Source organism: Cygnus olor, chromosome 7, assembly GCF_009769625.2.
Source record: "Cygnus olor isolate bCygOlo1 chromosome 7, bCygOlo1.pri.v2, whole genome shotgun sequence".
Lineage (NCBI taxonomy): Eukaryota > Metazoa > Chordata > Aves > Anseriformes > Anatidae > Cygnus > Cygnus olor.
In genome coordinates this window covers 32153366-32181025 of record NC_049175.1, presented here as the reverse complement: position 1 = coordinate 32181025, position 27660 = coordinate 32153366, and the positions used below count along the sequence as shown (strand labels likewise).

The following is a 27660-nucleotide window of genomic DNA, read 5'->3' as shown; positions in this document are numbered from 1 at the left end:
GGTGGACACAAAATGGGGGTGGCTGTGGCGCGTTTTGGGAGAAATATTTTGGTAAAATGTCACTTCTCAAAACGAAAGTACTCAGAAAGGAACTTGGTAACATCTTAACTGTCCCTCTGCTGGGCCACAACTGCTCTTACAAGTCTAGAGAGAGCAAAGGGGCCCCGGCAGCACGAGCAGCCCGCTGCTTCTGGCGGGAAGCCCCCGCCGCCACCGCCATGTCCGGGCCGTTCAGCACCTGCCCGCCGGGGGCTGCCCGGTGGCCGCAGCGTGTGGCAGGAGCCCGGCGGGGCCGGCCGAGGGGCAGCGGGGCCGAGGCGGGCAGGAGCCGCCCCCGCCGGCAGCGCCCGGGGCCTCCCGGCGAGCGGCGCCCGGCCCCGTTACCGGCACCGCCTCAGCCGCGGGGCGGAGCGGGCGGCGGCGCCCGACAGGAGGCGGCGGTCGGGGCCGGGCCGGGCCGGGCCGGGCCGGGCTGGGACGGGGCCGCTCCCCCCTCAGCACCCCCCTGCGGGCCCCGCGATGTTCAACCGGGCCGTGAGCCGCCTCAGCAGGAAACGCCCGCCCTCAGGTACCGGGGGCGCCGCCGCCGCCGCGCCTCACGCGGGGGGACGGCACCGGGACGGGACGGGACGGGACGGGGGGAGCCGCTGAGGGGCTCGGGGACGGGGCTCGGGGACGGGGCTCGGCTCTTCCCCGCCGGGGGCGCCCCGGGGGCCGGGTAGAAGCCGAGAGCCAGCCCCCGGCGTGCACCGAGGAGCGGCCACCGCGCTAAGGAAAGCGGAGCGCGCCGCTGGTCTGCTTTTGGGCGCGTTTTTCTGAAGGATGCGTGTCTGGGGAGCGCCTCCAGAGATGCTGCGAAAGCAGAACGTCCCCTCCGCTTCCTTCCTGGGGGCTAAAAGTGGAAGCCGGTGGCCAGCTGCTGCTGCTGGCCATGTCCTGGGGCAGCCCTGGGCAGCTGCTGGGAGAACCCAGCGGGACTCGGCCAGGGGCACCCGGACAGCGAGGGGCTTTTCCCTCTTCATCGCCCGCCGATGGAGCTCCCCGCTGTTTCATAATCCCGGGTTATTAATTCCAGACCGGCAGCTGTGGCCGGACAGGGTTCTGGTGGCCGCAGGACAAGATGCGGTGTCAGGAGCGCTCCCAAAGCAATAACAAGGCTTCGTGGCTTCCCGAAACAGGCAGGTGAAACACGGCATGTCCAGGCGTTCTTCAACACGACTGCTGGAAAGGGAGAAAGATTTCCTTAATTAACATTCAAGCGTATAATCACGGGGTGGTTGAGGTTGGATAATGAGGCCCGTGACGGACGTTTGGCACGGGCGCTGGCTGCGTGCTCGTCTTATTGCTGTGTGGCCAGGGGCTCCGTGCGGTGGGTCAGGGCTGGCAGGTGCTGAGGTGAGCATCGGCGGCCCTGTGAGGGCCGGCGCATCCAGCTCGGCCGTGCCTCGCTATCTCTGAGGTTTGATGAGGTTCCACATTGCTTTGTGGCTGCTGAAAGCCAGGGCTGCAGCCAAGCTTTGATCTGTAGAGCCATGGAGCTCGATGTTAGCACTGCTTGCTGTGGTTTCGGCCCGAGTTTGGAGGCTGCAGCTCTTTGCCGATTTCGATAGTCCCTCTCAGCTGACAAGTACAGCGTTACTAGCGCCGTGCTTACCAGCACATCTGCCCCTTACAAAGAGTCTTTATCCCCAGTGTTGTTGCGTGACTGGAAAAAACAGTGTTGTAGGATCCTTCCCTGAAATAACGCGCTAGCCTGCTTGCTAGCAGAGCATAGGATTCTTCTCTAAAATAATGGTGCAGTTAAAGCAAGTACTTGATCATTTGCTATGTTTGTACCGGCAGCTGGACGCTGCACATCACAGAAGCGGTTGTTAGGGCTGTGTGCTCAGTGGAAAGTTTGCTTCAGCAGACCCCGAGCTGCCTTCTGCTGTGCGCGCTCTGTTGGCTTGCTCTGCCTCTTGGCTTCTGGTCTGTCTGAAAGATAGTGAGCACTTTCCTGTGGCATTAAGAAGTAAGAGATATAATTAGCGTGTTTATCGCGTGCGTTCTGATTATGGCTTTTTCGGGAACGTAAGTGGAAGAACTGCCGTGGCGTAATGCCCTTTCCCATGCTCAAAATTATCTCCCAGTGCCCAGTGGCAGCAAGTGCCTGCCTTCCTCGTTCAAATGCTCACAGACATATACTCGTTGGTCACTAAACGCTGGTGCTGAGCCTGTTATTGCAAGTGTATGCTATGTAACTTGGTCACCAGATGATTTAAGCAGAAGAAAGTTATCTTTATAAATAGCAAACAGTGATAATTAGGGTTATTTCTGTATTTACGTTTATTACAGGATTGCATTCTAAAATAAACAGTTTCAGATTTTCATTGAGGTGTACTTCAGCGGAGGCAACGTTTTTAAGGAAATTTACTAAGACCTCGGGGATATGAACATGGGGATCATTCTGAGGAAAACTTTATCCTGTCTTAAGGTCTTAAAAGCTTCTGGACATCACACATCAAATCTGCTAAATGAAGCTAATACGTGGAGTGGGAAGTTACCATCCAAATTGGGGGTCACTTGTATTAAAAAGGAGAATGTTTGTAACTGCTTATTTAATGGGGTATAATAAAACACCCAGCGGCTTTCATGGGCTTATAAAGTTGGAGGGTGTTCCCCCCTGCCCTGCACCGCATGCGGCCTGTTTGTGCCGACGATGTTTGTGGGATGATAACGCCTGGTGGCCGCTGTGGTGTGCAGTGGTAGCGCTCCGTCCTCCCTCTCAAAACCCAAATTTTCCCTACGAAGGCCGGAGAAGGGGATAAGGAGAAGGGGAGCAGCCCCACAGGAGAGCAAGGGGGCTTGGGGGGTGATGAAGAAGAGGAAGGGGAGCGTAAATGGTGGATGGGGCTGGGTTTTGCTGGGTGGGCTGGGAGCGAGAGGCAGCTCAGGCAAAAGGTGGTCGGTGGAGAACAGGGAATCGCCTCGGCCATGCGAGGGAAGAGGGGGAGCAGGCAGGGGGCCAGCAGAGCCGTGGTGCCTGAGTGCTGGCTCCAGCCTCCTCCTGCTGACCCATCCCTTTGGGGAGGCTCTCGTGGCCCTGGGTCCTCCCTGCGCTGCGCTGGCTCCTTCAAATAAATGCTTTATAAGTGGTTAGCAATCGTTATAATCTGCCGAAACGTTGGCTGGAAAAAGGAAAATGAGGAATAAAGCCTCACTCCCATACGTTCTGTGCTAAATCGCATGTTTAATAAAGGGGTGCCCTGGCTCTTAGGGCCATGAGCAGCTTTACACAGTGCTGCTGTCTGCTTGCAGGTGGGAGCGATCCTCAGGAGCCCATGGTGCTCTGCTCACATGTGCCTTGCTATTCCCACCTAGTGATCACTTGTTTTACAAGGATTAGATGCCTGGACACTTTGAGTCAGGCTCCTAAAATAAATTTCACAAATCGCAATCAGGAACCACATCCTTTTGCCTGAGGGGAGGGGAAACTGAGGCACCGATAATTCACTGCAACGCTGTGTCTCAGACGGTGGTGGTTTAGAGACAGCCCCCGGGGGCTGACTCCTGGCCTTTAACCAGTAGTGCTGGGTTTGTGGGGGGGGAATTAATTTTCTTACACAGGGCTGTAGCTGTACCTGCTGCGTTGGGGACAAACCTGTCACGGTCCTTGCCAAGGGGGTGTCCCGAAACCTGAAATAACCACTTGTGAGGTGGGAATGGGAGATTCGCACAGTGGTCTCTCTCACCGTTAGGAAAATAAATGGACTCTGCAAGTCTCTAGCAACCCAAACTCTTTGCTGCAGTACGAGTGTTTTGTAGGGCTTAACCATAGCTGCAAAGGGCATCTGATAGTACAGCTCTGCACAGATCATTCTGTGAGATACTTGCTGAGGTTTAGATTCATGGCGGAGGGAGGGTTTTTAACAGAACTTCAGCAGAAGTTGCTGGGATCCATGTTTCCAGTACGCTGGCAGGGACAAACGAAGGGGCTGTGAAGACACCTGCAGTGGTTTCAGGAAGCACTTCGCGCACCTCTTAGGTGTGTAGGGACCTCAACTGGTGCCCGACTGCTCATGGCCAGCCCTTCTGCGTCTCCTCCTGGCATCCCGAGTGTACGAGGAAAGGAGGCCAAGCTCTTCGTGTGTATTTTAGAGTTGTTCAGATCAGCAGTAAAATCCCTGGAGCCTTCCCAAGTAATAGGTCTTCTGATGCGTAGCCAGCAAACAAGTTTTTGGCCTCACCAGCCTTGGATGTGATGTACTTTCTATCCCTGGGACAGAAATATTCAGAAACGTGTACCATCTGTCCTATCTGTGGTGGCTGGCTGGCAGATAGGCCACGGGCACAGTCCAGCGTACCCTATAAAAACAGAACTTGGGGGGACTTGAAAACGAGCAAGCAAACAGAAAAACCACCCAGATGCCGCTCGCCCAACGCAGGTTGGCTCAGCTGGAGTGAGGCTCCTCTGCCAGCTGCCCCTCTCCCCTGAGACCACGTTAACGTGTTCGACTTGTTCTGCTCAACAAAGCATTGCGTTTCTTTCTCGTTCTGCCTTTTCCCACCTCCCAGCGATGATTCTTTTCTTAAAAGTAAGTTTCATGCGTGCGACCGACTGGGATTTGCTTTAGAGGAGCCGGTGTCACGGACTGCCAGAACGAAAGGCAAACGGTCCTGCTGCTGCGCGGGCTGCGGTCACTGTGTTCCGCAGGCAAAAGGTGCTTGGACTCCCGTAAAACAACGACAGTGCCTACTTCTGTGCTCGTGAATTATCCAACTGCAAGACAATTTTACCTCTCTAGATGCAAAGCAGCATTCAAATATGTGCGTGTGTTTATTTTCAGTTTTATGGCGTTTCCTTTAAAGAGCGCAGCTGTAATCCAAGGGTGCAGAGGGGAATGGGAAAGAAATGCATGTGATATTACTCACTCGTAACAAAGATGCTCTTCTCATTTTTTCCAGAGATAAACGACAGCGAGGGTCACCCAAGCAGCAGCCACCAAAGCTTGAAAGGAACCTCAAAATGGGCCACGTCACTGGAGAACCTCCTTGAAGATCCAGAAGGAGTTAAACGATTTAGGGTTGCTATATTACCTATAAATATTTATATAAACTAGAATTAGGAGGAGTGAGATGAATGAGGCTCACTACAAACGGTGCGGCTGTGCCAGTGCTGTAAGCACACAGGCTCCTGTCCTTCTAGATGCGTACCCTGAGCCGAGGTGGCAGAGTTGGAGCTGTGGCATTTGCCGAGCTGCTGATGTGGGGAATTGCTTGCTCTTGTAAGGCCTGCGGAAGGCTTTGGGTAGCATTTCTTTAATTGGATCAGTCAGCTGTTGTGAGGATTAACAGTTTACTGTTAGATAAACTACAGTCCTTGAGCAACTGATCTCTCCTGCCAAGCGTTATTAGTTGCTGGGACCATTCCCACACTCTTTATTCTCACATGTTGGCCTCACTCAAGCAGTAAGTTACCGCAAACCATTCCCTGAGCCTGATAACTCCGTGCGGCTCTTATTTTATATTGCAGCGGCTGTACTGAAAAACGTTCTCTTTAACTTAACTACAAACTGTGGGCTTGTGTAGCTCAAAATGCAGGCTTGAGGCTTAATTAGGTGAGGGTGGACAGTTGGTTTATCAAGGCCTTTTAGCCGAAGTCAGAGGATTAGCTGTAGCAATAGGAACTACCCAGTCAAGTATGGCTTTGCTGGGCCAAGCACTGATAAAATGCACTGGGATAAAATTGTTTCCTCCCAGACTGGTCTGAAAACTGATGTAAACCAGGATTATAAACCACTGTAATTACTGTGTGATTTAGAATTCTTAAAACAACAAAAAAATCTTGGTACTATTTAATTCTTGGCATTACTTAATCTCTATTTTCTAACGCTTGAAAGTAAAAATTGACAATCTCAGAGCTATAAATATTTCAATCACTGCTTTTTATACGTAAATTTAACTACTTTTTTCCCCTCATTTTAAAACATTCTTCAGTTTTGAGAGAATGTTTAAACACCGTTTAGAGAAGGCTAATACGTCTTCTGCTTTAGTTACGTAAGTAAATTTATTGCCACCGATGATCATGTTTAGAAACACTTTGACTTGTAGAGATTTTACTCATTAAAAAAATCAGAAAGATGCTAGACAAGAATCTCAAGTGATCTGTTGCTCTCATTAAAATAGTTCATTATACTCACCTGCTAATGAATTCATATATTTTCAGAGTTCCATTTGAATAATAACTATAAAATTGCTCTAGTTATTTAAGGGAGACTGAAGAAGCTCTTCATCTTGGTTACTGATAAGCTCCAAGATTAGATGTAGCTCATCCTTCTCCTGGAACGTGCTTTTAAGGTGCTGAATATATTGTTCATTTGTGCCTCGGCAGTGTGTAGACACATTAACGCAGTGCTTCTGTTGCACTCTGTTATGTAAATTCGTGTCACGGTAAAAACTAGCCACAGGCAGCTTCTGGCTTTAATAGCTATGGAAGGAAGAGGGAGAAACAATCGAGAAATTGGGTCCTAGCTTTGTTAACTTTTCTTTTTCTTTTCCCTAGGAATTTTTAAAGAAAGAATTCAGTGAAGAAAACGTTTTGTTCTGGCTAGCATGTGAAGAATTCAAGAAAACACAGGGAAAAAAACAGGTATGCTTCCTAAATAAATTTTACTTGTCAGCAAGGATTCCATAGCAGGAACGGAGCTGTGATGTTTTTGTCACATAACGTGCTTCGTGTGAGTGCAGATAAACACATCTGAAGGAGTTGTACTGAAATCATTGTGGTAGAATTGTTTAGAAACAAAGTTGGTTTTATTTCAAATCAAAACAAAATGCTGAAATTGCCAAGTTTGCCATGTTTGACAACTAAAATTTTTGTTGTTGCTTTGGAATAGCAAAAGGTTTAGTTCAGTAATATTCCATCATCTTGTTTGAAAATATAAAGTTATCTAGTTTAGGACATTTTAAAACATAATGGCTATTATATCAAGATATACACCACTGTGCTTAATATGCAAATATAAAAACAAACAGCACAAACAAAATGTTTTACAATATCAAAATGAATTGTTTTGCCTTATCAAATTACCAAAGCAAAAGAAATTGAGGGTCTGTTTAGATTATTTTGTTTAAATATTTATTCAAATTGATACATTCCTTTTTTTTTTTCTGATTGATACATTCCTATTTTCATGAAAACTATAGTTTTCTGGTAAAAATATTCTGTTGGAAACCTTTTAACCAACCATCTCCAGTAACTTCCATCTAAGTCTAGGTGCAACAGGAACACAGGATGTACTTTCTCTTCTTCTTAGAAGCCTGTAGTCAGGCATAAAATATATACCATGTTTTGTTTGATTGTTTCTGGAAAAGCTCTAGTGTGTTTTTTTTTGTCAATTTCCAAATTTATTTATCTTCAAGGTGAGAATTCTGTGAGCATAAAATGACAAAATTTCAAAACTCCAATTGAATAGCACAATCAGTGAGAATCGGGGTCTTAAATCTCAGAAGCCCTCTTTTTTGATATCCTACCTTTATGTCCTTCACATATCCCCCTCTCGTTGTTGATAAAGGGAGAGTTTTGGAAGGCAACAGGTGCAAACTTACAACCTCTTTTGCATTATTCTGGCCAAACAGAATATCACGAGAAGGTGAGGCTGGGAAAATGCCATTTAAACCTGCTTCAGATGGGACACCATATGCTGTGAGTAACATCAGAAATGTCAGGGAATTGGAATCAGGTGGGGGAACCGGCCTTCTAGGGGCATTATAAAGTGCGTGTGGAAGAGAGCTGCCCCAGTTCTTGTGTCTGGACTGCAGGACTTCCTGTCGTCAGGCCAGTCAAATGTTGTCAGTGGGAAATGTTCTCCAGTAGAATACTGGATTTTCAGCTAAACTTATTTTTGAGAGGGGATAGTCAACTGTCAGGAGGCAGGATGAAAGACGTTACCGCTTGCGCTAGCTGCCCCTCCGGTGGCAGCAGTTGCAGTAGGTGGGGTGAGGAGCGCAGCCAGGCTGCGAGTCCGTCTGTCCCCTTGCCTCTGAGGGGATCTTTCAGCTGCAGCCGGGCTGGGGCGCGCTGGAAGCCAATGTCTGATGGCACCAAGCTCGCCCAGACAGGTCCTCTGACCTGGCTCTGCTTTGGAACAAGCAGCTGCTTCCAATCCCGTTATGTCAGTCTGAGGTAGAAGGCGTTTGATCTCTTCCTCCCCCAGATGTCCATACAGCATCCTGACTGGTACGTTTAACATGCTGGGCTGGGCATTCTTGATCTCTTTCCCTATTCCCTTTCTGAGTTGGTAAAGTAGAGGACAGCATCGCAATTCATGAACAAAGGGGAAGATCCCTTTGCTCTGTGTAGGGCAGATGTTTTTTTAATTTGTATGCCACACAGTGTCCTTGCCAAGAGGTGTGTAGGTATCAAACCGGATTTTAAAAAGGAAATGAAAATGGCAAATCCTTCTGTCAGGTCCCATGTTTTGCCATTGGATAGTAATCATATTTTCCCTTACTAAATAATTTCCATCTTTTTAGCTTTTACAGGATTGTGCACGCTAGTGCAGGAAATGGCAAACTGATGTATTGAGATAGTAGCTTAGTGAATGCTTGAATGGATTGCCAAATGAATGGATGGAGACTTGGTTAGTTTCCACTCAGCTTAATTATTCAGTACCAGTCATTACAGCACAGTGCGTCATGAGAGCTTTGGCATATTAGACTCCAAGCGTTACAACCAGATAGAATAAGTGTGCTTTAGGATGACACAGATTTGCAGTAAGTTTTCATAACTACTGCTTATTTAGATAATTTACACAGCTAGAGAAGGCACTAGAAGTAGAATCCTTCAAGTGTTCACAATAACATTAAGCACGAATATGTCTTCTGAAAGTGACTCTTGCAGAAATCGCTTTGTATCTATCTGATGTGAGCAAAGTATTCTAAAACCAACTTACTTATTTAATAACCTGCTTCTCATTAGAACTGGTTTACCACAGAAACTCTCACAGACACTCAGATTTCGGTCAGATGAAGTTGATTTCACTTTAACCTGGATAAAACAGGACTATTTTTTTTCTATTTTTGAAGTATCAAATAAACTTGTCATTACTTGACGTGAGAGTGTTAGCATGGGGGTTTTCTTAGATGCAACTTGCACCAAAGTCACCAGCTGGTCGTTGGATGAATTATCCACTGTGCCCAGTGCTGTCGTGGTCCTTCTGTGCGGCCTGTAGCTGCGTGGTCCTGCAGGGGTGCTGTACGGTGGGGAGGTTGGCTCGGGAGCTGCTGCCCTTCCCTCCTGTCCAGCCTGGTCCTCGCAGGCAGGCGCCAGCTCGCCCTGGCCGTGCTTTCTGCTGGCTGCAAGCTGCCTAACTCTGTTAGTGCCATTCTAAGAAAATATCCGGTGCCTTTCGTCAGGGCTCATTGAGTTTGCTTCAGGCTTTACTCTAACCACAGCCATGTGGGCTCTGCCTAGAGAGCTGACGTATCAAGCCTACACGGCAGATCTTGCAAGCTGTTGTGCAGATGCATCTTCTCTGCCCCCTTCCTCTTGAATGTGAGCCACTGTGCAGCCAGGGTTGGTTGATCACAGGAGCAGAGGGAGCACTGGCAAGAAGAAGCCTGGCTCCTGACCGTGGTGTTGGCTCTAGACTAGTGGTGGGAATGCAGAAGGCAGCGGAGAAGGAGTTCTGACCGTACTGCTCCTTGAGTTTACGTTCATTTTCCTGTTTTGGTGAGCTAATGCAAAATGCATGCATGGTTCAGGGAGGTTTTCAGCACCTGCAGAGTTAGGCAGCAAGCAGACTTCATCGAGAGCCTAGACAGGTCTTTAGGTGGACTGACTCCAAGCTGTTTTCTTGCAGCGTGGAAGTACAAGCTCTTCCCCTCAGCTCAGGAAACACCTCTGTCATTTAAAATAAAGAAATAAAAAGGATATTTATCGCTCCTTTAAAACTGAAGTCAAAATAGAAATGTCATTTTTAGTGAAGATTGGGGAAGGAATTATGTCAGGTCCATTGTAGTAGTGAGCTCTGCTGCCACCCATATGGTCCGCATCTTAGGAAACGTTTAACTATTGAAATGGGAGTGGTGGGGATAAGTGAATAAAACTTAACTTTAAATATTTTACTGAGGTTAGTTGTGGATTTGTGCTTGTTAATGAAATAAATAACATGTCCGTTGTGCTACTTTCCAAGGTTTAAATGCTTCTTCTGTTGCAACTGAGCTTTAAAGACAACTTACAGATTGTAGGAAGTGTTTTGAACAACAGAGAATCTTTTCAGCTGTTGCTGAAGTTCAGCAAAATACTCAACAAGTTTTGTAGAGACCAATTTCAGAACAAATATGTATTATGGTTGGACTCGATCATCCTGAAAGCCTTTTCCAGCCTAAATGATACTGTGATTCTCTACCTATTCTATACCAATTTCTTCTGCTACTTCTCCTGTGGAATGTGGCAACGTTTATAAAGGACTAGGTAACGCTGTGCAGCTGCTAACTGCTGGAGTCTGCTCTGATGAGCATCTGGGACTCCCATTCACCTCATTTGGGAACCGCACATGCTTTGGAGCTGAATTTGACCTTATGAAAGGAAGTGGGAAAGAATATTATATCCATTTGAACTACCGAGGGGGATTTGTGTAGACAGAACTTTGTATTCCAAAGGGGAACTTGGCGTGGACGCAGAGGCGAGTACACAGATGTAAGAGAAAAGTGCCAGAAACGCTTTAATAACCACCTGTGAACAAGGTCCCAGTCTCAGAATCAGAGCAGAGTCCCCAGTGCTGAGGCATTAGCTTGAGGCTAGAACAAAGATCGCCACCCACCTCTTCCGCCTGGACCTGGCTTTCCATGAATGTCCTCTGGGGAAGGTATCAACATACTGGCAGCTTCACCGTACCTTCATTTATTTTTTAGTTAAACTGATGCTTTCCTGCTTGGAACATCAACATAGCCTAACCGTGGTTCTGTGTGCGGCAGGACCTGTGAAGTTCAGTCGTGCACTTCCACACGTCTCCAGTACCACAACGTCAGGCCCCCCGCGTCTCCGCAGTGACCCCCTCTCCCTACCACGGTTCTTTCACTTCCTTTCTTTGTCATTCTTCCCCACAAAATCCAGAGATCCTCCCCATTTCACCAGCCTCCCACACAGTTGTCTTGTTCCCCCCACGTTCTCTAACTTCCTCACAGTACTTCTGTTTTCTCTCACGTTTCCCCTCGAGCCTTCCTTTACTCTTTCCCCGTGGTGCCCAGCTTGCTGCTGTGCTCCCTGGGCAAGAAGCACCTCGTGCTGTGGCTGGCGTGGAGCTACGTGGGTATTGATTAGCCAGCTGCCAAGTCCTTGCTGGCAGCTCAAGGAGGTAACTTTGGAACATATCCTGCAGCTTTAGCTTCAGTGCCTGTGCATTCTTCTGTCTTGCCTTTCTCTTGCCACCCCTCCCCAGTGAATTAGTAGGAATGTAATTATTTCACAGCCCTTTACCCCTCTCTTAAATGTGGTTGAAATTGGACAGCAAGTGCAGAAGTCATTTAGAGAAGACCAACTGGCTTTTCAATCACACTTGCTCCTGCAATAATAGCTGAAAATATCTTTTACCCTTTATCTTCGTTAGGGCTTTAACATAATTTAAAGCAGTCTGATTGGATTAATTGCTCATTTAGGACAGACATCTCTGACCCAGTCTCCCCTGGTCTTTGAAACTGAAAAGATTGGAGATCTTCATAAAACACCTCACAGTGACCGAATGCACCTGGCACGAGATAGTTTATCCACCAGATGATCTGTTTTAGAAAGGAGTACTTCTGGAAAATGTGTCCCCTTTGGCAGAAAGAGAGTTAACTCTCAGGCATTACAAATTGTCAAACACATGTTGCTTTTCTTCTAATTATCACCAAATGCTGATTCTCAGCTGTAAAACATTAAAGAAATTCTGGGACTTGTTCGTGGGTAAGGGTTTAACTGCTTCCTCCTGCAAGCCCACTTCCTGCCAAAGGGTCCCCTCGTAGTTTGTGCTGGTCTGGAGACAGTTGCTCATTAAATGTAGTGAGGAATACCGACGCGTACCCACTGCCAGTCATCTGGGCCTGCTGCTCTACAGGCCGTGCTTTCAGAAGGCTGCAGTGAGGCTTACCTTGTTCGTGGCTTGGCAGCGTTCTTCCTCGCTGCTTTCTCTTTATCTGACTGGCTTGTGTTTGATTTTAAAGGATTTTAGCCACTTGTACGTTGCTTTGATGTTAAAGAATGCCTGGTGTGGTCAAAGCATTATTGCTGTTACTGATTTATCAAGAGAAGACCCCTGAAATCAGGGCAAATGCTAACAAAGTGCTTCATGCGAGTCACACTTACCTCTATTTAATGGCTTTCAGGGGCTCTTGAGAGACTTATCAATAGTGTTAGCCAAAAACTATTTTTTTTTTCCAATCTTGTACTCAGTGTTGCACCTGAGCTGCCCTGAGATAGAAACACAGTTGTGACAAAACATGTAAGCTGCACGATGAGGTTACCTAGCAGTAGCAGGCATCACGCGCTACTTTGCTTATTTTTGTCTTGCAGTGAGAGTAAGTTTCCACGGTGTTTTTTTCCTCCTGGGTTCCTTGCATATGCTGGCTATCTATTAGTAAAAATGATCTTCTAGGTAGTGAAGACAAACCCTAGGTGATGGCGCTGTGCGGTTTTATGCTGGATACTCGGTTTTGAGTATCACAACTGCTGTCTGACTGAAGTGCTGAATACTCACAGCTTCTGCTAATGTCAGCGCAGGAGTTGGCCTGCAGCGATGTTTTTCCTCCAGCGCAAATAAGTATAAATAAATAAGCTAATCTTTGTATTTTTGTTTTGTTTCCTTTTCAATTCAGACTATGTTTTGTTTTTAAGAAGTGAGTTAGAAGTCTCCACCAAAACCTTAAAAGTACATCGACTATTTCCACAGTAAATAATTCTTTACATAAATGTGTCCTTTTGCAGATGCAAGAAAAAGCTAAAGAAATTTACATGACTTTCCTGTCCAGTAAAGCTTCATCCCAAGTCAATGTTGAAGGGCAGTCCCGTTTGAATGAGACAATTTTGGAGACACCTCACCCTCTCATGTTTCAGAAGCTCCAGGACCAGGTAAAACTATTTTCTTCATCATGCGAATGGTGAAGAAATATGAACCATATGAATTCCAGTTTGGGACTTTCCTGGAAAATTGGATGAAGTTTGCTCCTGGGTTCCTCTGCTGGTAGCTTGGGAGTCACCGAGTGACTAACTTTGTGCCTACATTTTCCTGTGTATTCACTTGTGCCGAGTCATTGCTGATGTTTGTTTCTGTAGTTGCCACTGGTTTCCCTGAGAGCTCAAGATTCTTCTCTTTGCTTTGTTTTGTATTTATATTTATGTGAGTATAATGCAGTTTTCCAAAGAGCCCCCTCTTCTGCAACACACAAAATGTAAGAGAGGAGTTGGCATCTGCTTTGCGTTTTCCTACAGAACTTGGGAGGTCTGGTAGAAATTAAGTAATGGACTGCAGGTACGTCTTTTGGTGGTAGATTTTCTTAATTGTTAGCTTAGTTTAAATCGTAAGCTATGAAGTGAGTCATCTGCAGCTTTCCAGCACTTGCAGTCTGTACTATTTTTAATTTCTGTAGCATTCTCAGCACTACCTGTATGTTCCATTTGGCTTTCTTGCAGAGGAACAGTTACACTGATTTAAAATAGTGTTTTCAGCCTATTTTGTATCAGGTGCTGAATGTTAGTTGGGCACTGGCTGGATCAGTTGGAGTGATCTGAGGAGCAAAGGTCCTGCCATCTTTCAGGCAGATTCCAAGCCATTGGCAGTGGAAATGCTTGAAAGCCAGTTTCCATGTGAAGAAGCAATGTTTTTCATGGAAAAACTCCTGACTTGGTGGACGGGTGGGTGATTACGTGGTGATGACAGTGAAGCTGGAGAGGCTACTTGGGTTAGGATGTCTTGCAGCTTTACAGTGAGCATGCACGTGAACTGCCAGGGATTATTAAGAGCGGAACTGGAAACGTGCTAGAACAGTGGGAGAAGAATCCCACTGGTGTAGGGAGAAAGTCTGTGAACTTACCAAATGCAGAACGTTTGGGTTGTTGTAGATTTCCACTGCTTGACACTTCTGTTTATTGCTGTTGGATAATTGAGGAAGAGTTATGTTCTTCTCTTGTCTTCAATCCTTATAAAGTTATGAAGAGCAGTATATATAACTTGATCTCTAACAAACAGTGCTAACTGCTACTGGCAGCGTGTGCTTGAGGCGTAGTCAGCCTGGCTTGTTGTCCAGAGCTTGTAGGGTTCCCAGTATCAGTGACAACTAGTACTTAGTTCCCCAGCAGCCCTGGTGATCTAGCTGGGGCTACTTCTGGGGCGACCTTAAGCACACAGCTTAGAGGCAGCTGTTCTTGTTGAAGGGCGTTGGAAGGGGTTCATAAAAATCTGTAGACTTTTAAATACTTGCAGGGTAAACGTGCCTGCTCCACAGAGGTGACGAGAGGAGGGAACAAAGAGAACTCAGCTTTTGCACATGATTATAAAATCTGTCTGCTCTCTGTGTTTGGCTAACCAGGCTCTAGGGGTACTCAGAGAAGATTTTGTCTTAGCGTTCACCCTCTCTGGGAGGTGCTTTAGATGATACCAGGAACAAGAGGAGTCTAAGTTTTTAATGTTGACTTAAAACATTTTAACAGCTGATGTTTTCATTGCAATTTTTTTCCCCTTAAGCTAGTTTGATAAATGCAATTATATTGTGGTTAGCCAACCCCAGCAAGTGTAATTTGACCTTGCTTAACTGTATTGAGTCTCTATCGAGAGGGTCTTTTGGAATTAATTTTTAGCCTTCAAGATTGCCACCATTTTAAATGTGTACTTAAATACCTAAATATGTAAACAAGTGATGATTCGTAAAATGCATTATGTCATTTATTTTGCAAGGGGGCTAGTGAACAAGTGACGGTTAGTAAAGTGCTTTATGTCATTTATTGTGCAAGGGGGATATTCCAGCTCACGCACAGACTAGAGAAGTCAAGTTCTGTTTGCTTGCCTTTGTGTCTGTTCAGGTTCCTTGAAGATGTGGGGACAAAAACCAAAAAGGCAGTTTGAGATTTTTTTTCCTTACAAACAGCTGTATTACCCAGTTGCACTATCAGCTAGAAATGAGGCTTGTAAGGTTATCTACGCTCGGATTATCCACAAATGCAGGTCAGAATTCACAAAGTCCTCTTGAAGTGTAGTTACTCTGGGTACCATAAAATGTAATGAGTCACGAATGATGGCTCAGGGAGGCTTCTCCAATGAAATACTCGTCAGCGCATGGTGTGGACTTGGGTTTTGCCTTGGTTGTAGTTTTCAGGTTTTCCTTTTTCTTTCCCACTGTTTCAAGACCAAACAAAATATAGCCCCAACCTTGACACTGGCCAGATTCCAGGCTCCTCTCCCAAGCCCTTTTGTTTTCAGAAAGCTCCAAATGACTTCTAGCTTTTTTTTTGCCTGAAGTGGATATAAATAGAAGAGAAAGCAGATGTGTTGAGGGATGAGCCTACACTCGAGCCATTTGACACTTAAATTAAAATTAAAATACACTTTGAGGTGTATTTTAATGTCGTGCCTTTTAGTAATTACAGTCCTGGCAGCAGTAACAGGAAAAAAAACCAACAGGAGAATTCATATGTTGTCCTTTTCACTCAAAATCTACTTTTACTTGGGTCATTCTTTTTTGTGTTTTTTTCCTCTCTTACCAGATATTCAATCTCATGAAATACGACAGCTACAGCCGCTTCTTAAAGTCAGACATCTTCCTAAACCATAAGAAGTCTGAGGAGCAGGAGGAGAATTCGCCAGAGGCTCAGACTGCAGCTAAAAGAGCGTCAAGAATTTACAACACTTGATACGATGAATCTCATTAGGAGATGCAATACAGTAATTAACTTACACTCAGGAACAGTCTAGGTTTATAGCAGTTGCATATAGGGCTTGGAGGAGCTCAAACCGTTTTTAGGAGATACTTACCTTTTTAATTGCTTGAATGACTAATTGTTTTTGCATGACAGCTAATAAATAACCAAGTGCCCATGGAAAGACTGTTTCCTAGCTAAAAGGCTGAGGTATTCCTCCATAACATGAATTGCATTTTATATTTCACAAGTTAAAATGCTTTCAGTTTCTTTTGCTTTTTTTTATTGTTGTTGTTGGGCATAATGATGCTGAGAAAGTGTTTTTTTGTTGCGTTGTTGTTTTAATTTGTGCCTTCTGGTTTTCATTTGTGCATGGCTTTTACTTTCTGAATTGTTGAGAGCAGCTGTTGAGGAGTATGTTTTAAGTTATTTTGTGAATGAGACATTCATAGGAAACTCTAATTTAGGAACAACATCTTTCAGGGTCAAGATCAATAGAATCTAATCTTACTCCTGTTTTCCAGTGTAACTTTTTTTTTTCAAGGTGATAGAAGTTCTACTTTGCCTTTACTTATGAATCACAGCGCTTCTCTGATCATGAGTTTCATTTCTGTATTTCTTCAATTTCTCCAGTATTTTTGCAGTAGACAATCGCCCTCAGAGGAGGGAGCAATGGATATCCCCTTTGGGACAAAAGCTCTTAGATACAGAGCATCTCTGAAGAATTCCTAAAAGCCGTCGGGAAATCTGCCAGTTAATATCCCACATTGGGCACGCTCACTTCAGCAAAGCTTGACTGGGGCACGTCCTGCGTGTCAGCCAGGTTGTCTGTTACATCGGGGCCAGATGCTGGTCCTGGGAAGCATCTGTTTTTTCCTGGGTCTCCTCAGTCCTGCTGTGTGTAGCAAGAGTCATTCTGCAATGGGCCAACCATCAAAGTCTGATTTTGTAAGGTATTTCTACTGAAGTCAGCCTGCCAGTGTTATTAAATTGCAGTTTTATTTGGGAAAGCAAAAAGCCACGTGCTTGTTCACAGACTTCACGCTGTATAGTCTAGCGCTGTTTCACTTTCATTATTTACTCTTTCGTTTTTTGCACTGCTTTTCTTGAACTTTTGTTGATGTGCTGGCTAATCAGATTGCACAGTTAGCTTTTCATATAGTTTTTTTTAGGAAGGTCAGATGTCAGACATTACTGTCACTATCAGTGTTTTTAAAACTAGGCCTAGGTTGTAATTTCTGAGGATGCAGATTCACTTGGTAGACTTGATGATGACTTTTCTTTAACTCTGAGCCATTCGTGCAGGTAATGTGTAAAGAAAATTGTTTCTGTGGGTTCTTCTTGTTACATATAAGAGCGGGAATGGGACTTCTGATTCTTGCCCCAGAGCTAAATGGCCTGTTCATTCTTAGGAAATAAAAAAACAAATTATGAAAGTCCCTCTGTGTGCATGTCTTAAGGTGTAATTCTTATGCAATGAGTAATTTTTCCTTTTATGCTCCCAAAGGATTTAAAGGTGAAGTCATACTCCCGCTACAGGCACTCTCAGTGGTGTTTGACCTCATGCTTAAGCGATATTTCAATGTTTTGCTGAATAGTAATGAAGTATTTACATGCATAAATCCTTCTGTTATAATGAGGCCTAGGAAATGTGACTATCCAGTTCTGGACTTACAGAGATTACAACTGTTTGTAATCTCAGGATAACATCTTTGGAAAATTCACTGTAACAATGAGCTCTTAACGCCTGCCAGGGCAGAGGATGGAAATTCTGTTACGACTGAAGCCTTGGGAGCAGGCTGTTTAAACACGTTCAGGAGTTGGGACTTGTCTCTTCCCAGTAATTGCAGCAGAAGTCTTGGTGATCTGGAAAAAAGCAGGATGGGGACCTTGATGGGAAAAATGCAGGATGAACTCTTACCGCGTTCATCACGCGGATGCATAGTAGGTTCATTTTTAATCATATTGATTTAAAAAAAAAATGCACGAGTAAGGGAGAAAAGCCTTTGACTATCAAGTTTTGAAACAATAATTAAACCCGAGGCTGTATGAACAACGGTAGGGCATTAAGAGAGAGAATACTTGTTTGTAGCTGCTCATAAACAACTTTTTCCTTGGCAATACTCTCGCTGTCAGGTACTGTATTATTTGCTTGGTGACAGCAAATGCGCGGTGGGAGTAGACACAAAGGTGCTTTACACTACTACCAGCCAAAAGCTACTCAAATGGAAATGCGTTTCTTAGCAGCATTTCAATGCCTGTGATGTTTGTTTCAATACCTATGATGTTTTTAGGATAGTATACCTAAATCCACAACGTTTTAAATCTTCGTATTGTGTTTTTGCCTCAGCAGTAAAAAGGTCATTGCCCTATTGGCTGTCTTTCCAAGTTTTGTATTGTTCTGTTTTGTTGTTTGTTTCGTTTTGCTTTTAGAAAAACAACTAGGCTTGCAAGATGCAGAAATCAGAGGTTTTTTTTCTATCCATGAGATGGTCTCTATTATCCAGTAAGAGAGCAACTGAGGTAAAACAGTGCAAGCAGCTATTTGTAATTGCAGCATGTATATATGTGGAGAACGTTATTTGCTTCTGTTGATTTCATCACTGATCAAACTTTGTGAAATAAATTGTCCGAGGCATATAACAAATTGCACAGGCAGAAAAAGAAATGTTTCTCTGAGTAAATCCTGCATTCCAGCAATAACTGTAAACTTCGCATTGTACCTCGTGCTCCAAGTGGGTATTCAGAGTTGCTTTATGTAGAGGTCAAAGATAGGAAGGATTTATTCCTTTTCACAGAATTTACACTGAAGGTATAAGCACAAAAAGCAAGAAAGTTTTCATGCCTCATCACGTGCCTTGAATTCTGCCCTAATGTGTGTTTCTCAGCTGAAAATTAAAATATTCTACAAATACACCGAGTCTGTGTGCTGATGGCTGTTTTGTTTTGAGTGCACTTTGAGCCAAACTCACTTCATATTCTGTAGTGATCCCATTTTCTGCTCTCATTCCCTGTTACCACAGTTGCTTACATTCTCTCGCTGTATGTTTTTCTCTTGGAAGCTAGGATGGCACAGTGGGTTTCACTTCCGAGTCAGCTGTTGTCCGAACAAAGCGCAGAAAGTCACTCAAACAGCAGAAGATGCTTGTACCCTCATCTCCTCCTCTTTTTTTTTTTTTGTTTTCATTACGTTTCTTCCGTTGTGCTTGTTTCAAGTTGCTAACCCATTGATGTGGAGAAAGTGTTTGAAAGGCTGTACAGAAAGAAAGAGAGGTTTCGATACCGGTTGAGAACGTGCTTATATTTTTACTGAAGATACAGATGGAGTTAAACAAGTAGCACTTGCATCTGGATTAAAATCTAACTGGGCCTGTGGTACAGAGAGAGGACAGCGGTTCAAACCTGAAAAAGGATATGAGTTCCTGTTTTATAAATTGTGTTTGTGCTTTTTTCATCCTAAAGACAGAGCAGCAAGTCTTACAAAGTTAACTAGTTTTGCCAGATGTCATCCCCTGACACCAGAATGTTTACACGGCCGTGTCCATTGCCCTGTCCCAGAGGCAGGTCCCTTTTGTTTCAAATCCAACACAGCTCCTGTCCAAGGACTTTGAGTGCTCTTTTTTTCACAGTTACCATTAAAAGCAAACTGCGGGGTATCCTTTACCCAGAGGATCCACGTAACTACTGGGTTGCCATACAAGTCCTCAGCAGCTGCTGTGTGACTGTGATCACTGATTTAGCGGCTTTATTATAGTTGAGGGATGTTTTTCATCAGTACGACTACTCATATCTTGGCTGATAAGAGTGGGAAGTCCATTTCAGTTGGGAGTTAAAAAGCGCCCAGTACTGAGCGGGTTGGCGTGGTGGGGGAAGAAAGAGGGAAAGCATTTTACGTTATGTGGTTGCTGTTTGGATAAATGAAATAATAGCCAAATTTAACAGCACCCTCTCCTGGCTCCTGGCAGAATAACACGTAAGGATATTGATAGAGAATGGCTGCAAATAAAGTAAAGGCACAGCTGTTCGTTTCCTCAAACTCAACGTACTTGTTGAATGTTCTGTAGACAAGAAACACGGCCAAGTTAAAATACTGCACTAAAATAATAAAATGGCTCTGATATTAAAGGCAGTTGGTGTTGCTTTGATGAAAGCGTGCTCAGAACTTGAAGGCATCATTGTGTGCAAGAAAACTGACTACAATTGCTTTGAAAGCTGGCATTATAACGTGCGTAGTGGTCTCCTGAGCAGACTTCACGTGAGAAATGCTGCACACCGACTTGAGAAAATGGCTGCAGTTGTCCCTTCCCCCTCTACTGGGCTGGGTGGGTGAAAGACAGGAGGACATCTCCTAGAGGAAGCAGTGACCAGCATGCTCAATTTTGTAGCCCAAGCACGAGGAGCAGATATTATGAAGTCCTCGCTTCTACCATGCTTTTCTTTAACTTTTCCAGAGATAAAGCACAAAAACACCACCTGGCTGCATTCCTGCATTGCTCTTTTCCCCGTAAAGGTTTCGCGTTCTGCATAAGTGTGCAAACCAGCAGAGGGTTAGCTGAGTAAAGCAGCAGTGCGTTGGGCAGGGACGGGGAAGGGGGAGTGTTACCCATCCCTTCGTGTCTCAAGAAACCCATTTCACAGCTAAATTACTGCCAATAACGTGTGGTCGCAGCGAGGCCGTCCCAAGGCTGCCTGGGTGAGGTTGGTCGTGCAGGACACCGAGGCTCGGTGTGCAGAAATCCCTGTCAGGGGGATGCGCTGAGCCTGGCTGCGAAGTGCGTGGCACGTCACAGGCACTTCTCTTTTTCTTCACAAATTCCAGCAGTGTCTGGTCATTTCCTCACCGGAGCGTGGCTGCAGCAACCCCTCAGCGCGCGTTTTCCCAAAGGAGTCCCGGGTCTGTCCGTAAGTCGTTCTGCCTGGCTGGACCCCCGAGCCCATGGGGAGTCCTGGCCACCAGGGCTCCCAAGGCGTGACATGTCAGCGTGCAGCTGGCAGCGGCACAGCGAGAGCTGTAACAAATGTGGTTTCCGTTTTTGTTTCAGTCCTGTCTCAGCTGCCTGCGGGTTATCGTTGCCTGTGACCATTTGATTAGGTGGATTTCAAGTGTTTTTCCATGTCGTTCATACGCAGAGGTGGGACTTGGAGATATGTGAACAAGTTTATGGTAACAACTGCGGCAGTGCAGCTCTCCCAGTGTGACAATAAAGGTACTAACCTAGAGGTAAATTAAAACCTCTCGGGTTTTTCAACCCACAGTCTGGAGGAACAGCCTAATACGAGATTTTCTCAGTTCCTGTTCTGTATGTACTGACTGCAGACTTTTTCCATGGGTTGAATGCTAGGCTTGGCCACTCTTTCACATCAGCAGTGCACACAACAGAGAGATGTCCTTTTTGCACACCTGAAGCGCTGCAGGACCAGACGGCGAGGAGCATAAAGAAAAAGCACGATGCCCTTGTTTTAGTCTGCAAAGAGCTACTAAGAAGAAAGTACACACATTGAAGGTAAAAGGCAACACAGCTACAGATATCGCTGGGGCTGCATAGCTCAGCACGCCACCAAATCGTAGTGGCAGTGTTTTGGTGTTCCCTGCAGGAGCACATCGCTCCCTACATGAGTGGGAAATCCATTTCTGCTGCTTTTCGCTCTGTTTTTTGTTAGCCACCGTTGGAAAACTGGTTTCTGAGCATCCCAAGCAGGCTACTGGGTGGTGGCAAACCCGCAGGTTTAGAGAAGACCTCTTGGATTGAAGTTGCAAGCTGCCGCGTAATGAACACGACAGGGCTCATGGAACACCTCTGGCTGCTGCTCCACGTCTTTGACACCATTTCTCATGGAGGAAATACGAAATCAACATATTTTTTTTTTGAGAAAGCTTTCATCCTGAAGCCAACAGAGTATGAGCTGTACATTTCATCCTTTCCTCCCTTTCCCCCACCTACTTCCTGCCCTACTGTAAAGCAATCTGAACTCCTTGTGATCTCGGCTGTCGGAGGGTTTCATCTCCCAAGCTGCTTCGTAGATTATCAGCGGAGTCCCAGCGAACAGATGGCTGCGAGTGACAGCAGTGCTGCAAAGAATTAAGCAAATTATTTCCATCTCAGGACCGGTCTTGTTCGCTACGTTATGTAGCTTCTAAGCATTTTCCATCCACTTGGATGAATATTTGTGTATCGTTTACGGAACATGAACAAAATCTCTCTGAACCAAAATTTCCAACCTCAAGGCGACTTGTTATTTTTGGAGTCATCATCAGGCCTTGGGCAAAGACTTCAGGGAAATCTTATCCTCTGTAGCCGGGCCAATAGCACTGTAAACTTATAGATGAACTGTCTGTTTCTGAGCTCAAGATTAGGCAACAAACCAAACTCTTACTAAGCCACTAGCAGCAGTCAGAAAAACTACTGAGCGTGGCAGTTTTTTGTAATTGTTTGTGTTTGTCATTTTGACTCTTTGCTCTGGTTTGCTAAAAATCTCTTTCATGTGAAAGTGTGGAATGCTCTTCTGTGAGAGGAGCGCTGCCAAAAACCGACTCGGTCTTTTTTTTCCTCTTCTTTCATTTTTCCCCCCACTTCAGAAGGGAGCCGAGCTAGAAATGTAGATCTTGGCAGCGGGGAGTTTTTTTAAGGGCTCAGCGTTTTCAGTGAGGGATACCCGGGGATACCAGCGCAACTGACACCTCGCCAGACACCCAGAAGGGTGGGGTAGGGATGAACAAAAGGGAAAGCCACACATCTGAGTGATGCCAAGAGTAGCTTGTGCTCATGGTTATGCTGTTAAGGTTCAGTTGTCCTTGTGTACAGAACTGGTGTCACAGCAAAGCTCTCAAGATGGGTAAGAAAATAAAGGGGGGAGAGAAACGACATGTCTGTAGCTGTGCTGCGAAAACCATTATTCACTTCACCATCATCTCTTAGTTTGCCTATGGAAGAGGCTGGGCAGTTTAAGTCTCCAAAAGCACGGTGTGGGTGAGTCCAGCCAACCTGAAGTTTTACTTCTGTGGCAGCACTCTTGTATTAAGCAACATCTTGCTTCTAGACAGGTCTTGCTCCACCAGGCTGGGCGATTTATGAGCACCTGGACTAGAGCAGAACAAAGCACCCACTTCCAAGAGGATGTGCAGTCCTCAGCTCCCCGTCTTTCTCTTTCTCCTCCCTCCCAACAACCCCTTTGTGGTCTTTGCCCTGCTTCTTAACCCCTCCCAATCTGTGTAAGCGTTACCCACTCTGGGATTATTACTTTTATTTCCTCTGTTATATTCATCTTCAAAGCTTATAAATACGGTGTTTAGAGGTGGTTGTGGCGCTGAAGGGCTGATGAATCACAAGCCCTCCCATAAACCCTATAAAAATCACCTTTTTTATCACAGGAGAAAATACAGATGGGAAAAAGAAGTGCTTGTTACTGAGCTCTGAAAAAAAAAAAAAAAAAAAAAAGGAAAACCATGGCTCACAGCAGTGTAAGCATCACTGTTTTCCATTGACAATATGTTCACTTGTTACAACATGTAACCTAAGCTGCTCATAACATCTGATGACTTTTTTTTCCTAACATAACATTACCCTAATACTACACAGTTCTGGTGCATTCATGTACCTCTGCATATCTGGCAGTGGGGATTTTGTTAGCTAACCCCAAGCATGCAGAACAGGTGTGTGGTGAGTATGAAAGAGAGCATGTAGAAGAAAGTTACAATATCCTGAACCAGAGAATGACCATTTTTTTTCTATTGGGCAATGTACAGCAACTAAATAGTCTGGTCTTGCTAGTATTATATTAGTAAGGAATAACCTATAGCTTTATGTGCTATCGTTCTCTTAAACCCACACTGTGTTACCTGCATCTGCTAAAAATTTCTCTGTTGAGCTCTCCACCAGCTAGAAATCTTTAGGGCCACTGGTCATGACAGAACCAAATAGGATAAAAAGGAAAGGTCCCATATGGTAAACAGTACTGACATTAAAAAAAATAGAAAAAAAAAAGAAAAAAAAAAAAGAAAAAAAAAGGCAAAATCCCCCTAAGATTTGTCAATAGAAAAACATATTTTACTAGACCAACCAATATAGTTGGAAAGCAGACATGCTTTAGGGATCATAAATGCTCCCTGCAAAATTTCTCCCTAAAAAATCAAAAGCTTGGATTCCCTAAAATGTCTGTTTTTTCACAATGATGTGAGCTGGCCTGATATACTATATTGTTTTCCTCCAACTCCTAACTTTTCTTATATCCTTAGCTCAGATCATCACAGCTGCAATGTCACTGCAACAATGACAAGATTAAATTCTACAACATTTGCCACTGGTTTTGCAGCATGTTAGTGGGCAATGACAGTCTGGTAGCTTTACGTAATTCAGAAATAGTTCTCAACTAATAACCTACAAAGATTTTCTAGGCATGGAAAAGAACTATTATCACGGTGAGAAAAGGAACAGACGTTTCACATTTGTACCCAGGGCTCAGTACTCTGACTGGGCCATCACAATAGCCATTTCAACATGCAGATACTATGCTGATGAGATCTGAATTACTGGATGTAATTCTACTCCTTGTCTGACCCAAAACTGACCTTTTTCACTAGCCTTTCAAGGACTGACTATATAATTAGTTTTGCTGAATCTGATTTGGGCAATATAATATTTCTGTCTTGTTAACATCACACAGTTTGGTTCACTTTCTTTTTTTCCTAAGGTATAGTCCCTGAGAGATTATCCTGAAGACTGATCCTACTGTACTTATTGCAAGCATGTACTGTCTTAATTGTTTCCTTGTACAGTTGAAATATAATGCTTACATCTCAAGGACATCTCTCTGTTTCTTTCCAGGAGATGGTAATTTTGCTGTACAAGTGTATGGATTTGCTGTGAAAAATCCAACCATAGTCTACATAGCAAAAGAAGAAGAAGAAGGAAAACAACAACAACAACAACAATGGGTCATTTGTATGGTGGATGAGAAAGAAGTCATGGCTACCTCTGCCATTAGCAATTTGTGACATTAATGAAGATTACTCCCCACAGTAGATCTGAGGGAAAGCAGACACAAACAGAAGGGCCCTGTACAGGTACATTACATGGTTCTCACTCCCCAGGAAGCCAAAGGAGCAACATGGCAAAAGGACAGCAGGAAACATCAAAGCCCCAAGCTCTGCTTACAGGAGGTTGCCAATGCAAAGGAAGAAAGGGCACCAAGTGTTCCAAGGAAGCTCCTCCATGACCTGAGCCAATGTTTCTCCATGACCTAAGCGAAAAGCATGTCATAATTCATATCTGCCTCAATTTTCTCACTAAAATTCTTACTCTTTTTTTCTGCTTAATCTTTTTCTGTGTCATATGGTGCCTTCACATTGTTACCATGTCTTATTTATCCTTTCAGTTGTAGAGTACTTTGTTTCCCTTTTGTGTCTCCCACCCTTCCTGCTGAAATGCCATCCTCAGCTATATTCCACCTCACCTGGATGCTGTCCCACCTTCTCAGGCCCTTCACCATTTTGTCACAGCCATCCTGCTGCTATTTTTTTTTTTTGAGCTGCCTCAGCTTTTCCCACAAAACTGCCACAGCTGCCATCTCTGAAGCACCCCCAAACCCTTCTCAGCTGCCTGCTTTGAGGTACCTCAGCATTAACTGCGAACACAGCCACAGCCTCCCCTGAGGTACCTCAGCGTTTCCCACCAAAGCGTTACCATTGCCTCCTCTAAGTCACCTCAGGGTTAACTGCCAAAACACTGACGCTGCCCGCTCTGAAGTAGCTCAGTGTTTCTGTAAAACCTCCTGCTGTCCCCATTTCTGAGGTAACACAGCATTTCCTGCCGTACCCTAGCCTGCCCTCTCCAACTTCCTCAGCATTTCTCGCTAAAATGCTGCTGCTGTCTTCTCCGAGGTCTGCCAGTGCTTCCCACCAAGGCCTTCTGCTCTCACCTTCCTGAGGAACTGCCAGGTTTCCTGCCAAAACAGCATCGCCATCTTCTCCGACTTACCTCAGCTTTTAACTGCCAAACTCCTGGCACTGTCTTTTCTGAGGTGTCTCACCGCTTCCCTCCACGCCTCCTGCTGCTCACTTTCTGAGGTATCTTTGTGCCTCCCATCAAAATAATGATGCCAATTCCACCCTTCTCTGAGGTACCTCAGCCTTTCCCACCAAAACACTGCTGCAGGGTGCGACCTGCCAAAACGCCAGTGCTGTGGCTCCCTGAGGAACCTTGGCATTTCCTGACTGAATGCTGATGTTGACCCCTTGGAGGTACTTCATCGTCTCACCTATAACTGTTGCCCTGTCCATGCTCGGGGTTACCTCAGTGCTTCCTGTCCAAACATCTTCAGATCTCCTCTCTGGCTTCTTCCCCAGCCTCTGCCCAGGAGTCACCTCAGTGCTCACAAACAGTCCAACACTGTTCCTTCACCTGTACCTCCAGGTAGCCCTGGGCAGGCTTTCACCTCTCCACAACCCCAGCGTGGCTTCCTACCTCAAGCCCATTCCAGCTCCTTCTGCAGTGCCATTGTCCATCTGTCCCCCACCTTGTAGGACAGAGGTACTTCTCCATGTGCCCTTTGGCAGCTGGGACACAACTGTCCCCGTGCGCCATGCCCCTCCTGGGCCACCCTCAGCATCCGACTCCTCATCGTGGAAATGAGGCGAGCTGTGGAAACTCACCACAACATGCAGTGTATTCCCACAGTTTTGTTTGTTTGCTCGTTGTAACTAATGCTTGAGCTCACTGCAGTGCTCCTGTGGGATCAGTAGGCCTCACTAAGGAGTTGGGTGACTTTCCCCCATGCTGGTATAAATTCAAAGGGAGAAACCTACAAGGCCTTTCACAAGGTAATGGCATTTTTTTATTCTGTACCTGAACGAGTAACAAATAAGTAATCTCGTTTTTCCTGTTAATTAATAATTTGTATTGTTCTTTTTAAAAAGTATTACTATTTTTTTTTGTATGAAACTGCTCCCTCAAGCCTTCTTTGTATTTTAGGTTCATGTTTGTCCATAAGCACATGTAAACACACCCATTTATGATAAGCTCTTCTGCTGAGATCCCCAGTGACTGAAAAGCATTTGCACTGCTGTTCTTTTGGACATCGCAGAAGATGTGAGCCTCAGTCCTTTTAAGTAAATAAGTACGCAGCTTGGATTACATTACTGCATTTCTGAGGTAATTAGTTTTCAGCATGAAAAAGGCCAGGCATGACACAGAGGAGGATTCCTTGTCAATCACTTAAACAAAGGCTGTCCTTTTCTTTCAGGACAAGGATTTCATCCCCAGAATTGAAGCGATACATTAAACTAGTATTTACAAAACAGCCCTTGTTCTTCAGAGATCTACCAGAAGTTAAAGCATAGTCAGAACAGATGGGTCACATCATACCCTTGAATTTAGAAGGATGCCCCCACATACCATATTACTTGTCTGGCTCACTTAGTTCACCAAATAATTCGGTTCAAAGGGGCAGTGCCGAACCTCAGTCAACCCTGAGGAAAAAATCCCTGCAAGACAGGGAGGCTACCCAGCGGTGCCGTCCGAGCCTGCGCTTCTCCAACAGCTGCGCCATTTAATGGGGCTTTGGTCAGCCTCCAGCTTCCCATCACAGCACAAGAGCAACACTGTCCTGTGGAGTGGAAGATACTAGTCAGAACCTCACCAACATGGGAGGCTTCGCAGAAAGTGTGTGAATCATTGCTTGTGCTGGTGAGCTTCTTGGGAACTGAAGCAATGAGGATGGGGCAGACACTTGGGGCTAGTAAAGTGACCGTTGCCTTGTGAAGAATGCTTTAAAGAAAGAGAAACTTTTGCTTGGAT

General features: G+C 45.2%; 1 protein-coding gene and 2 long non-coding RNA genes across 5 annotated transcripts; 1 reads left to right on the top strand and 2 right to left on the bottom strand.

Annotated features, from left to right (window-relative positions):
* Positions 1–410: 410 nt before the first annotated feature.
* RGS10 (regulator of G protein signaling 10) lies at positions 411–18784 on the top strand. Of its 2 annotated transcripts, none has more exons than XM_040564529.1 (5): positions 411–568; positions 4945–5063; positions 6542–6628; positions 12944–13087; positions 15716–18784. In XM_040564529.1, the coding sequence occupies exons 1-5, from the start codon at positions 520–522 to the stop codon at positions 15860–15862; spliced, it is 546 nt and encodes a 181-aa protein (XP_040420463.1). In that variant the 5' UTR covers positions 411–519; the 3' UTR covers positions 15863–18784. The 2 variants fall into 2 exon arrangements, with proteins under 2 accessions (XP_040420463.1, XP_040420462.1); XM_040564528.1 differs by lacking the exon at positions 411–568 and adding an exon at positions 722–1178.
* On the bottom strand, positions 4944–7900 carry LOC121073545. 2 transcript variants are annotated; one of them, XR_005821778.1, is made up of 4 exons: positions 7513–7900; positions 6180–6466; positions 5194–5315; positions 4944–5076 (listed from the first exon to the last, which is right to left on the bottom strand). It is a non-coding gene; the product is annotated as an uncharacterized LOC121073545 (long non-coding RNA). The 2 variants fall into 2 exon arrangements; XR_005821779.1 differs by lacking the exon at positions 5194–5315 and having other exon boundaries at positions 4993–5076; positions 7513–7899.
* Positions 16409–27660, bottom strand: LOC121073546. Its single transcript, XR_005821780.1, has 2 exons — positions 25681–27660; positions 16409–21938 (listed from the first exon to the last, which is right to left on the bottom strand). It is a non-coding gene; the product is annotated as an uncharacterized LOC121073546 (long non-coding RNA).